At 36.4% G+C, this 11,149-nt stretch overlaps 2 protein-coding genes across 2 annotated transcripts; both read left to right on the top strand.

Annotated features, from left to right (window-relative positions):
- Position 1: 1 nt before the first annotated feature.
- Positions 2-1,861, top strand: LOC131794132 (prefoldin subunit 4-like). The gene is made up of 4 exons (XM_066162999.1): positions 2-73; positions 173-283; positions 1,017-1,086; positions 1,476-1,861. The coding sequence occupies exons 1-4, from the start codon at positions 53-55 to the stop codon at positions 1,676-1,678; spliced, it is 405 nt and encodes a 134-aa protein (XP_066019096.1). The 5' UTR covers positions 2-52; the 3' UTR covers positions 1,679-1,861.
- Positions 1,862-2,103: 242 nt separating this feature from the next.
- Positions 2,104-11,133, top strand: LOC131794291 (ribosome assembly protein METTL17, mitochondrial). Its single transcript, XM_059111799.2, has 17 exons — positions 2,104-2,214; positions 2,782-2,980; positions 3,716-3,844; positions 4,401-4,701; positions 5,152-5,233; positions 5,484-5,557; positions 5,775-5,869; positions 6,465-6,538; positions 6,990-7,097; positions 7,628-7,696; positions 8,177-8,216; positions 8,562-8,626; positions 8,930-9,022; positions 9,757-9,841; positions 10,025-10,102; positions 10,573-10,612; positions 10,914-11,133. Exons 1-17 carry the CDS (start codon positions 2,125-2,127, stop codon positions 11,011-11,013), a joined length of 1,722 nt encoding a protein of 573 aa, XP_058967782.2. The 5' UTR covers positions 2,104-2,124; the 3' UTR covers positions 11,014-11,133.
- The last annotated feature ends 16 nt before the right edge of the window (positions 11,134-11,149 follow it).

Below are 11,149 nucleotides of genomic sequence, written 5' to 3' on the forward strand. Positions count from 1 at the left end.
GCAACCAAAATTTCTTCGCATAATTGCCAGGTTACCTAGTACAGATTGCAAGATGGCGAACACTAAGAGGAAGGTAGAGTTGAATTTCTCTTTGAGTACTACCATCAAGTCTGATCCTCGTCTTTAATCCAAAAAAAAAAATGTAAACGAATTTGATTTTCCTTCCCTGTAGATCGGTGGAGAGGACACGAACATTACGTTTGAAGATCAACAGCAGATTAACACATTTGCACGGAAAAGTGCCAGAATCCAAGAACTAAAAGATGAAATTGAACAAAAAAAGGTTTGAAATAAGGCAGGAATTCTCGAATACTAAGCTTGTATAATCTACAGCTTTCTTTCTGACAATTACTTATCAATACGTATCTCAGGAGTCATGATCCCAAACCAATATATAATCATGTAATAGGTTAACATGTGTGTAAGCGTTGAAAGCCTAGCTAGGGGAGTTGGATGTAAGCTTATTTCCAATTCAGTTATCAAAACTCAGCATCCAGTTGTTAATCGGTGAAATTTCCGTATAACTTTATAATTCGTTTTGCATACAGTTAAGAAAACAGTTCATAACTCTGGCTAAAACAAAAGATTTCATTTTGGACAAAATTTTGGTTTAGAATATTATTGGGGGTAAAATCTGTTTTCCCAATGGCAATGTATGGTTTTTTCATTGTTTTCTCTATCCAAGAACTGAATGCATAATGTAGTATGGGGCTGTGCAGAAATTTTACCGTGTTGGGCCCTGCAGAAATCTTTTTCCAATCCATTTTTCTCAGGGAGAAGTAAGCTAACCTTGTGTTCTGATAGGGGGCTTCTTAAGGTAGCAAGGTTGTGTACATTTCCTTACCAACTTGCCTGCAACTTGTCCTTCTCAAGGAAGAAAATCATGGTAGTTGTTTCTGTCATGGAATTAAATGGCAACCCTGTGTTGCTGGCCTTTTGTAGTGGGTTGGAACATTTTGATGTCATACTTGCTCAATAATCCACATAATACATTGAGAATTTTTTCTTTACTTCAGAAAGAGCTTCAGAATCTTGAAGATGCAGGTGATGAACTGATGATGTTAGATGATGATACAACGCCAATTCCATATCCTTTCTCTAATTTCTATCATATTTATTTACTTTTGCAATTTAAGTGACTGTTTTTGCTATATGTTTATTTGAGCCAGTTTTTTTGTGCTGGTACCCTCAGTTCCACAGTCAGTCTTACTGGAGGCTAAAGAGAAAGATTAACGAGAAGCTTTTGTACCTCAAAGAAAAAAAAGAAATAAGTTTGACTGTCACTTTGCTGTCAAGTAATTTTTATTCTTGCAATTGAGACTCCATTTCTGTTACTTTCTTTTCTTAAATCACCAAACCTTTGTTGTCCCACCTTTGTTGGAAACAAGTGAAATCTTTCTTCAAGAGTTTTCTCATTTGCCTGTATTAGAGAGAAAGCAGCATTTCAAAGTTTTAAGGTTCCTTAACAATTGTTACTTATAGAATAGGGGAAATATTTATCCATTTATCATCAGAGGAAACTCAAGAATATCTGGAGAATGCAAAATCCAAGATACAGGATGAAATAAAATCCTTGGAATCCAACACTGCAGAAGTTAAACAGCTCCTGGCTGATCTTAAAGTGAAACTTTATGCCAAATTTGGCAATAATATCAATTTGGAGGCAGAGGAGGAGTGAATAGTGAAACTTTAAGTTTAGCCTTGATGTTTTCCAACTTAATCTGGTCATGTGTAATTAAATATGCTTGGTGCATTTTTAGACAGTGGACTAGAGTGTTTGGAGTTAAGAGCCGCACCAAATGTAACTTTGTCTGCAAAGGTAGCTCAACTAAAGAACGCATTGAATAAAATATATAAAAGAAACCCTCATTGTGGATTGATGATTTGATCTTTCTGGATTGAAAGGAAAACAAGAGATGTCAGAGAAAATGTTGATTGAGGGAGTCTAAGCTTGTGAAAGCCTTGATGGCGAATTCTTGGTTACACTTTCATGGAGGTACACGGATTTATTCGTGGTTCGTCCCTTTGAAGAAGAAGAGAGACCCTGGGAACGAATCCTAGTAGAAATGTTTCTCTCGTCCCAGTTTTTTCTCTCCCACGTGAGAAACACGATAACTTTCCAGCATGAGTAGAGCGAGTATCTGCTTTCGTGCAATAGAACAGTGTAGATCTTGCAGGTTTCGCTTCACTCACCGGCTAACTTTACGAGGGAAGGTAGGTTTAAACAAATTGCGCAAAGCCTTAAGGGTTTTCTTGATATTTCCTTCGCTAATTTGCCCCAAACTTCATGATCAGCCACAATTCGATCTTGTCAGCTCAGGATGCTTATGATGTCGGCAGCTTTCCAATTATTTTCATAGGAAAGGAGAACTGAGATAGGAGAGATTGAGCACTTGTTTTGTTATGTACCCTTATCAGAAAAGTGAAATATGAATATCGAATTAGTTCTGGATTTGGAAAATGTGATATACTGCAGAACGATCTGGATTTAATTAGACCACTGGAAACGAGATAAATAATTCCAGAAATGGTTATTGGAATTCTCTTCGATGGTCCTCGACTCAATAATCAGAAACGAATGCTCTCGTTAAGAAGAAATGACATTTTTTATTTGCATAACATTATTCAGTTAGTCGGAAATTTAGCGTGAACTGAAATGAGGAATTAATACAAAAAAATTCCACTGAATTTTAATTTTGGCAGTAGTTGCCCTCCATATATAAATGCCCAGGAGAGTGTGGTTCATTATATTAAATTTACCGTTCTGCCAATTATCTACAGGTGCTATGTTCTAATTTGAGTACAAACCAGGAGGGACCTTTTCATGAAGAAAAAGAGTGGAGTTCAACAGAAGAGAAGCATGCCTACGGTTCTAACGGTGGTTTTGAGAAACGCAACAAGGAGGCTGCTGGTCTATTTTATCTTAACACTCTGAAGCTACCTGAAAAGTTACAGCAGAACTTAGACAGCTACCTCAAGAGTAAGGGAATTGTTTCTCTTGTGACATGAAAAAGGAAGTGTGCACTTGAGCTAATTGGCTAATTCAGCTAGAACTTATCTTGGCTTTTTCAGCATGAGGTGACTCTAGGTATTGTTACGTATACTCTCCCTAAATGAGATGCAAGTCAATTGCAGGTTTACCTGACCCCAACCTCTCCTGGCCCCTGCCACCCCCTCCAAGCATTTTTTAAGACTCCTTGACAGTTTGTTGGTACTCATTTCCACTCCTGGGTGGAGATGGGACCCTTGAAGAGTTAACCCTTTAATTCCCATGAGTGACCAGACAGAATTTCTGCCTACAATATCCATACAATTCCAATCAGACAAGTGATGAGAATGAAGAGAAATATCAATCAGGGGATTATCAGTTGATCCAGTAACAAATTATCAGAACTAAAATTATTAGAATTGTACAACAGTCAGTAAGGAGAATTACTAATGAGATCTTGCGAGTGAAATGGTTTAGTGTCTTGCTCAAGAACACAACACAATGACCTGGTCAGGTCTCAAATGGGACCCCTTGGCTTGGAGTCCATCACACTAAATGTTAGCTCATAGTTTCTCTCACCTTCTTGGTTATATAGAGTCTCTACTTGTTTTTTTATTATGAAATTTCAACTGCCACACTGCCAGTCTTTACTGACTAGTAGTATAGTTGTTAATTGTCTTCCAGTGTTGTTTGAATCTGACTTTGTGGCATGATTTGACTTCATAGAATTCCCAAGGAAGGTGTTGGAAAATGATGGTAAAAAACTTGCAAGACACATCAGAAATAGAGGTCGTCCAACAGAACAGACCTGGCAGAAATATAAGGAATCTAGACGGCAAAGAGAGGAATTAGCAGGTATGGTCTTGAATACAGTATCAGAAATTAAAATGGAAAGAGAGGAATTTGATTAGCCAAATCCATAGTTATTTTCATTTTTTTAACAAATGATTGCATTTACTGCACCTCTTTTCTTGTCAAAGCGACAGTAATCTAAAATGCTGTTGTGTGTTAGATCCAAGGCATGTTCAGTTGGTTGTTCTTTGCTTGTTGAGGGACATTATTCTGAGTGTTCTTTGCCTGTTAGCCCTTTAACTCACGGAAGTGATTAACAAGTAACTTCTCCTTATAATAATTTAAGATTATCCAGCAGACAGGTCATGAAAATATTAAAACTTATTGGATCAAAGTTGTTATCTTGGTCTGACACTAAATACTCGTAACTTATTTACAAGGAAATGTGTAGCAGCCAGAGGGGAGAATTAACAAGTTAAAGGTTAAAGCCATAAATTTTTAGCAGTACTGAGTCAAAATATGTGCACTTTTAAGGTCACAATAACTCGACCACAGAGTCTTGATCACATGCATCAAGATGATTTATGACTTTTTGTATTTCTTGTCTAATTGTATATAGCAAACCAAGCTAATCCTGCTGACATTTTGAAGCTACATAATCAGCAAGAAGATACAGTTCTTGATGATGTAGACGATACAAGTGAAGATGAAGATGATGAATATGATGGAGAATTTTTTTCCCAAGAAACAAGATCTGACCCACTTGAGACTGGTGACAGTGACAGTGACATTGATAATGATAAAGAAAACAATAACCACACAAATAGCGAAACAATGGACACAAGTGATAGCAAACCTGCTATTATTAAAAAGCAAAAAGTTATCAAAAGGCCAAGAGGAAGTGAATACAAACTGATAAGGTATTTTGTTGTATTTGATTTAACTAACCTGGAGCTTGTTTCTAGAAAGTCCTAGTAAGATAATCAGCTGGAAGCCATATTTTGATGATGAAATTTTGAAAGAGTAGTGGAGCAGGCTATGGCACCCTAACCAGTTCATTTTCTTTCTTTAGCTGATAGTTTTTTAGTATAATTTTCAAAACTTTTGAGACATCCAGCTTAAATGACAACAGAACATGTGGATGTGTTAAGTTACCAGAACCTTTGAGAAAGGGCCCATGGTTTTTAAGTATTTGCATCTATCAAATTTAGTGCCATCCCAGTCCACAATACAGATAACATCCAAAAGGGAGAGAATCAAGACAGCTTCAAATTCAAATCATTTAAATTAGAGAGTACAAGGAATGCTTCTTTTAATGTCTTTAAAAAAAATTGAAATTATTTGCAATTTTCCCACCACTTTGGTGACAGGTATAACAAAAGAGAAGCTGCTGCTTATGCTGCAAGCCGTTTACCTGCAAGCTATGGTGCAACACTAAGAGTGTTCCATGAAGTAAGTCAAAAGTGACATGAGACAATTCTGCCAGACTTTGTTTTACAATTCTTTTACCAGTATGGATGATGCTAAGCTATTTTTGATGAAAGCATATGTTGAAATAATGTTATGTCTCATTTTTGATTGAGAATCCTTTCACTGCCATTATGTACATGATAATAAGGTCCTCAGGTCTCTAGAAAAGCCATTTTAGACTTGCCCTTGCCTTTTAATTAATTTTTAAAAATCTTTTGTTTATCCCCCATAGTTAAGGAGGCGTGAGCCCAACTTTAAACCAGAGAATCTGCTGGATTTTGGATCTGGCTCTGGAACAGCAACATGGTAAAAAATATTTGTCAATGAAATCTCTTCGATCCAGTGACAATTAATTTACATTTATTTACTCCTCAATTCTTTTTTTCAAAAAACAAACAAGCTAATCAAATGATGAATTATTATTAAAACTTGGCTTTTGCAAAATGAGATATATGTTTTTTTTCAATCAGTGTTTTGTCAATCAGTGATTCAACCTTCATACATTTTTGCTCAACTTTGCCAGGGCAGCCCATGAGACATGGGGAGACTCACTCAGAGAATATCAGTGTGTGGATGTATCTCAGGATATGAATAGTCTGGCTGAATATCTCATAAGGGGTTTGTACTTCATGACTATGAATGAATTACTAATACTGAATTCAGTTTGTCACAGTAGACAGAGAACTAGTAGCCTACTTTAAGATCAAGGACTAGCCAGTGTAATTGTCCTAAGGAAGGAAAATGCTTTCCAAGGGATAGATCACTATCCTGCAGATGAATTTTAATGAAACATACTGTGCAATCTATTGGATAAAGATTTATCTGTTGGATAGCATTGTTAACCCCTTGAATTAGCAGCACTGGGATGCTACATGCAAAGATTATAAACTTAAGGACTTCTTGAAAAACAAGTCTTCTTTCTATGGGCTTGTTCATGGTTTGTGTCCCATAATTTTCTTCAATCTAATTGCCTTTTTTTTAGTTGGATACCAATACCTCCTTTTTCTCTGATTTCTCCTTGTTGTATCTTCAGTTGATAAGCTGAATCATGCTGCTTTATAATTGGTCCATAACTATGGTCTGTTAAGAACAGATTTTCTTCTTTAGTAGGCAATTTTGTGTTTCTCTTATTCTGTGTTTTCAGTAAATGCCAAGCAGAAATATTTAATCTATTTTGTCATGCACTTTTTTGTTGTCCTTATTCTTAATACAGGTGGAGAGGGTCTGAAGCATTCTCTTCATATTCCGGGTGTTTATTTCAAGAGATTTTTACCTGTATCCAACTTGGTAAGCTTAGATTTCTCCAGGAAATGTTGGGTTACTTTTAGTAGGTAGACTGTGAATTTGAATTAATTTTCCCACTTTGTGCACCTATATCTCTACAACTTTCTGCTTTGACCCTTTAACTCCCTTTAGTGACCAAGACAGGATTTCTCCCTACAATATCCATACAATTTCAAGCAGACAAGTGATGAGAATGTAGAGAAATATCAATTAGGGGATTATCGGTTGATCCAGTAACAAATTCTAAGAACCTAAATCATAAGAATTGTACAGCAGTTGGTAAGGAGAATTACTAATGAGATCATGGGAGTGAAAAGGTTAAACCCTTTCCCCTCTCCTTGAAGCACAGAACCACTGAGTTAGAAATAAGGAGAAGCCAATAGTCTGCATTTGTTAAAAGAAGTTTACTTTGATGGAATTGAGTCTTTATTTGATACTGTTGTTTGTCAAATAGATAACTTATGATGTTGTGGTGGCCTCCTATGCTCTCAGTGAAATACCTAGAGCCTCCTTGAGGAAAATGGCAGTGAAAAGCCTGTGGGGGAAAACAAGTGACTTCTTGGTAAGCCATTGTTGTCTGAAAATTCATTAACCTTTTTCCTCTAACAGTGATAAGCATCTTATCTATCCCAGTGGTATCAGCCCTGAATCAAATATTAACCCTTTACACTATAACATCATTGTAGTTATTCTCCATACTGTTCCCTATACATTTCCTTAGTTGCTGAAAAGGAGAATTTGTTTAACAATCAAGAGGTTCTTAAGTTGGTGATCATTTTCTTTACTCTCATGACCCTAATGTTTGATTCAGGGGTGATATTGTAGGGAGAAATTAGATGCTAATCACTCTCAGGGATCAAAGGGTTAAGGCCATGAGAATAAACAAAATTATTGTGACTCAAGAAGCTTATGATTGTTAGAACATATTTCCCTTTGTAATGAGCATAGAAAATGTATATACAGAATAGAATAGAGAGCTATCTTGCATACTGATGCAAGGGTGTTAAGGGGTTAATATGCAATTTGAACTGACTGAATGATGTAAAACATCGTTTTGACTCTTAAAAGTGCATTTCATTTTTTTTATCCTAGGTTATCATAGAGCATGGCAATACTGAAGGGTTTGAAATAACAGCTGAAGCTAGGAACCTAGTGTTAAAGGTAAATGAAAGATTGCTTACCATGTTTCGTTGAAGAAGCACCTGGGTGCTTATTGGAAGGAGGTGCTCAATAAAGGGGAGTGTTTATTAAGAAATTGTTGACCTGTACTGATTCCATTGTAGTTGAAGCTCAAAAAGTTTTAAATAGGGTGGCAATAGAAACATGTTTTCCTTGTAACCCTACTATTCAAGAAAGGAGGGAAGATGGGGAGGGGGGAAGTGAAGTATGCATGTATTTTCTTTCCATGTTCCTCAGGGCAATAGACACTACAGGAGAAATCTGTGGCTTTAACGGAACCATGTTGCCGACAATTATTATTTTCTTTGTTAGAAATCACCTAATTTAATTGTTAGCTGCTGCTAACCAGTTCTTGTGGCTTTAAATTTGACATAGAATTAGACTTTTTTGTATGTGTAAAAAAAACTTGAAATAATATTTATAACTTTTTACTTGTGTTTTGTATCTTGTTTTTCCTTACAGAAAGGAGATGGTGAGCCTGTTGATGATGGATCAGCTGAGGGTGGGTACAGCTAGAAGCAATGAAACTTCAGAAAATGAGAAAGGGCCAAAATGTTGTTCAGGAACAATTTTAATCAGGGAGTGTGGAAAGTTATGCAAGATTACTTTGGTTTTGCTTTATTTTGCTCTGTGATTGATATTGAGAACCTTCTTAACCATTTGGAGTCATTTTCACACTGCCATCTTTACCTCCTGCTTCAACCAGTTTTTTTTTCCTTTGAGTTCTCAACAGCTCCTGGTATTTTCCTCTGCTTTTGTTGGTTGTTATGATTATTTTAGTTTTGGTTTTACTGCACTCAATCAATCAGCATTGAATTTAATTTTTTTAAAATTATGTCCTCTCTAGGTAACCAGTATCAGTACCTTGACCCAACTGCTGAAGAAATGGACAATGGCTTTGTTTTTTCTCCAGTAAGTTTGATTTCCTCTTTCTCCACCATTTTTGTGAAGCCTTTCTTTGGTTCACATAACAGGTGGAGTATAATTATTTAACCAACAATTTTCCTATTTTTTCTTAAATGACAGATTACAGATGGCATAAAAGTGTGGTGAGAGTGCAACCAAAATAGTGGGATGTCAGCCTGAAGAGATTGTGCATCTGTGATGCTCTTACCACATTTTGAGGTCTTCTGTTATCTGGTTCTAAGCCTCCTCTCCTCCTTGGTCAAAGATTAATTCATCAACTTTATTTCTTTGATTTTTCATCTGTTATAGTGTCCACATGATGTTAAGTGTGCAAGATCTGATGCTGAAACAAGAGACCATCCCTGTAACTTTGAGCAGAGAGTTCAGTTGGCCTTATGTCAGGTTTGTAATGAAAGAGATAAAAAAGTCATCTGTCTTCTATTGAGATTCGGTTTTATCAACTGAATTGACAAAACAAATTGGCCACCGTGAAGCAATTGTAAAGCTAGCATTTTGAGAATTTGTCCCTTTCGTCATTGTGAGTTGGATTCACTCTGACAAAGGAAAAGTCAGAAATTGAAAAGTCAGCTGTACAATATCTTCATGCTGGCCAATTTATGTTATCAAGCTAGTTGATAAATTAAACCAATATATCTTTAAATAGCCCCTGCCAACACAGCACCACAGTTTCTTTAGAAATTTATCCTCTTTATTCATCTTCCATCAAGGTCTTTGTGTAAAAAGGCAAATATCACTGGAGGCACTAAAAATTTCAGTTTTTAGAGTTCTGAAAGTGGGGACAAATGCTGTCTAGAGCTACCATCTTAGACTTAACACTAAGATACTCAAGCAAACATTTATTATTTTGAGCCCTCTTTCCTCCTGTTGCTGTCAACATTACAAAGGGGGAAGGGTGTGGGCCTAATCAGAGCTGAAACAAGTATACTATGGTCATCTGTAATAGCCATAAGAAGACAATTGAAGTATGGTGTGAGACTTTTGGCCCATGTTTTTCAAGGTCTCTCAGGGAAAGGACCTTTGGCATAGATGATAGCTGCCCCTTTCAGTCTAAATTTGTAATGCTAATTTTTTAGAAATGTGTATTTTTTTTAACATGGATTGTAATTTTGTTTCAGAGGAACACAAAATTGAAGAAGAGGGGATTTCATACAGAAAGGTTTTCATACATTGTGCTAAAGAAAGGAGCAAGAGATTTAGAAGGTCAGCAATGGGAAAAATATTTGTTAAGGGGAGGGAAAGGTCTCAAGAGTGTGACTCCTAGGAAAATGTAGATTTAATAATTCAAAATGAACTAATATTTGATTGTGACTTATGTTATTTATTTTAGTATTTGATGAGTAAGAGCAAATTTATTTTGAAAATTCAGTTTTTCTCATTCCGCAGAGAAGCCATGGCCTCGCGTTCTTGAGCCTGTGCGGTACAGAAAGCGACATGTTATTTGTAGACTCTGCTGCAGCTCAGGTTAGTCAGTTGAGAACACTCACACACCCCACCCTTTATACAGGACATGGGAAGCCTAGTAGGGCCTTGTTAGCCAGCAAAAACTGGTTGTGGTGTGCTGGTATCATGTCCTACTGCAACCACTTTTAAAATTGATTGACAAGGTCAGGTCATCAGCTTACTAAGCAAGGTGATGTCATGGCAAAAAGGAGAATATTCCCCTGTTTGGAAACAATTTTTGTTAACCATTTTAAAATGGTCAATAGTTAAGAATGTTCATCCTTGTTGTCTGTTGTTATCAATTATTTCCAACTGATTTCCTTCCTTATTGAATTCTGACTTTTTCCCCTTTTTCTGGCATAGATGGGTAATTTAACTAAGGCAAGAAACAACTTCATTGTGTTTATGAATCATGTCAAATATTTATCTAAGATTGGTGAAACGAAAAAAAAAAAAAATGTACTAATAAACCTCCTCATTGTGTTTGCTAGGTGACCTAAAACAGAAGACTTTTACCAAAAGGAAGGACAGGTATGTATAGTTTACATTGCTATACACTGGTTGGTCAAACAAATTTTGCTGTCTTTTGTAGTGAAAAAGCATTCAACCAAAAGTGTTATCTGAACATTGATTTGTTTGGAAGCCTAGGTGAAGTCATACCCTCCTCACCAAGGAGAAATGATTAGAGAGGGAACCTCCCTTCCATTTTCCCTTGGGGGTGGGGGTATGGCTACACAGGCTATTTGTTTGGACATTTTGTTAAAGGCTTTAATATCTGGAAAAACACTTTTAACATCTAAGCGGAATCTTTTCATAAATCTTTTTGTTGCAGTGATATCTACAAGTGTGCTCGACACTTGACAAAATGGGGTGACCTGCTGCCTGACCCAGAGGACAGGGTTAGGATGAACAGAAAGGCTGTGAAGTCTTGATCCCAAACAGAATAGAAAATGGTGTAGAATATGCTGAATCGTGTGAGAATAAAACATCATGCCACGGTGCATTGATTTTGAATGTAAAAACTCACACGGTTAATAAAGATTGTAAAAATCTTTTCTGAGTTTTGTT

The sequence above is a fragment of the Pocillopora verrucosa genome, chromosome 3, assembly GCF_036669915.1.
Source record: "Pocillopora verrucosa isolate sample1 chromosome 3, ASM3666991v2, whole genome shotgun sequence".
Lineage (NCBI taxonomy): Eukaryota > Metazoa > Cnidaria > Anthozoa > Scleractinia > Pocilloporidae > Pocillopora > Pocillopora verrucosa.

Excerpts from the sequence above, each read along its gene's own strand:
- LOC131794132 (XM_066162999.1), top strand. The coding sequence starts at position 53 with ATGGCGAACACTAAGAGGAAG. Across the intron at positions 284-1,016 it reads ATGAAATTGAACAAAAAAAG|AAAGAGCTTCAGAATCTTGA; the intron begins GTTTGAAATAAG and ends TCTTTACTTCAG. Across the intron at positions 1,087-1,475 it reads TGATGATACAACGCCAATTC|CTTATAGAATAGGGGAAATA; the intron begins CATATCCTTTCT and ends TAACAATTGTTA.
- LOC131794291 (XM_059111799.2), top strand. The coding sequence starts at position 2,125 with ATGAGTAGAGCGAGTATCTGCTTTCGTGCAATAGAACAGTGTAGATCT. Across the intron at positions 8,627-8,929 it reads ATGGCTTTGTTTTTTCTCCA|TGTCCACATGATGTTAAGTG; the intron begins GTAAGTTTGATT and ends CATCTGTTATAG. Across the intron at positions 10,613-10,913 it reads TTTACCAAAAGGAAGGACAG|TGATATCTACAAGTGTGCTC; the intron begins GTATGTATAGTT and ends TTTTTGTTGCAG.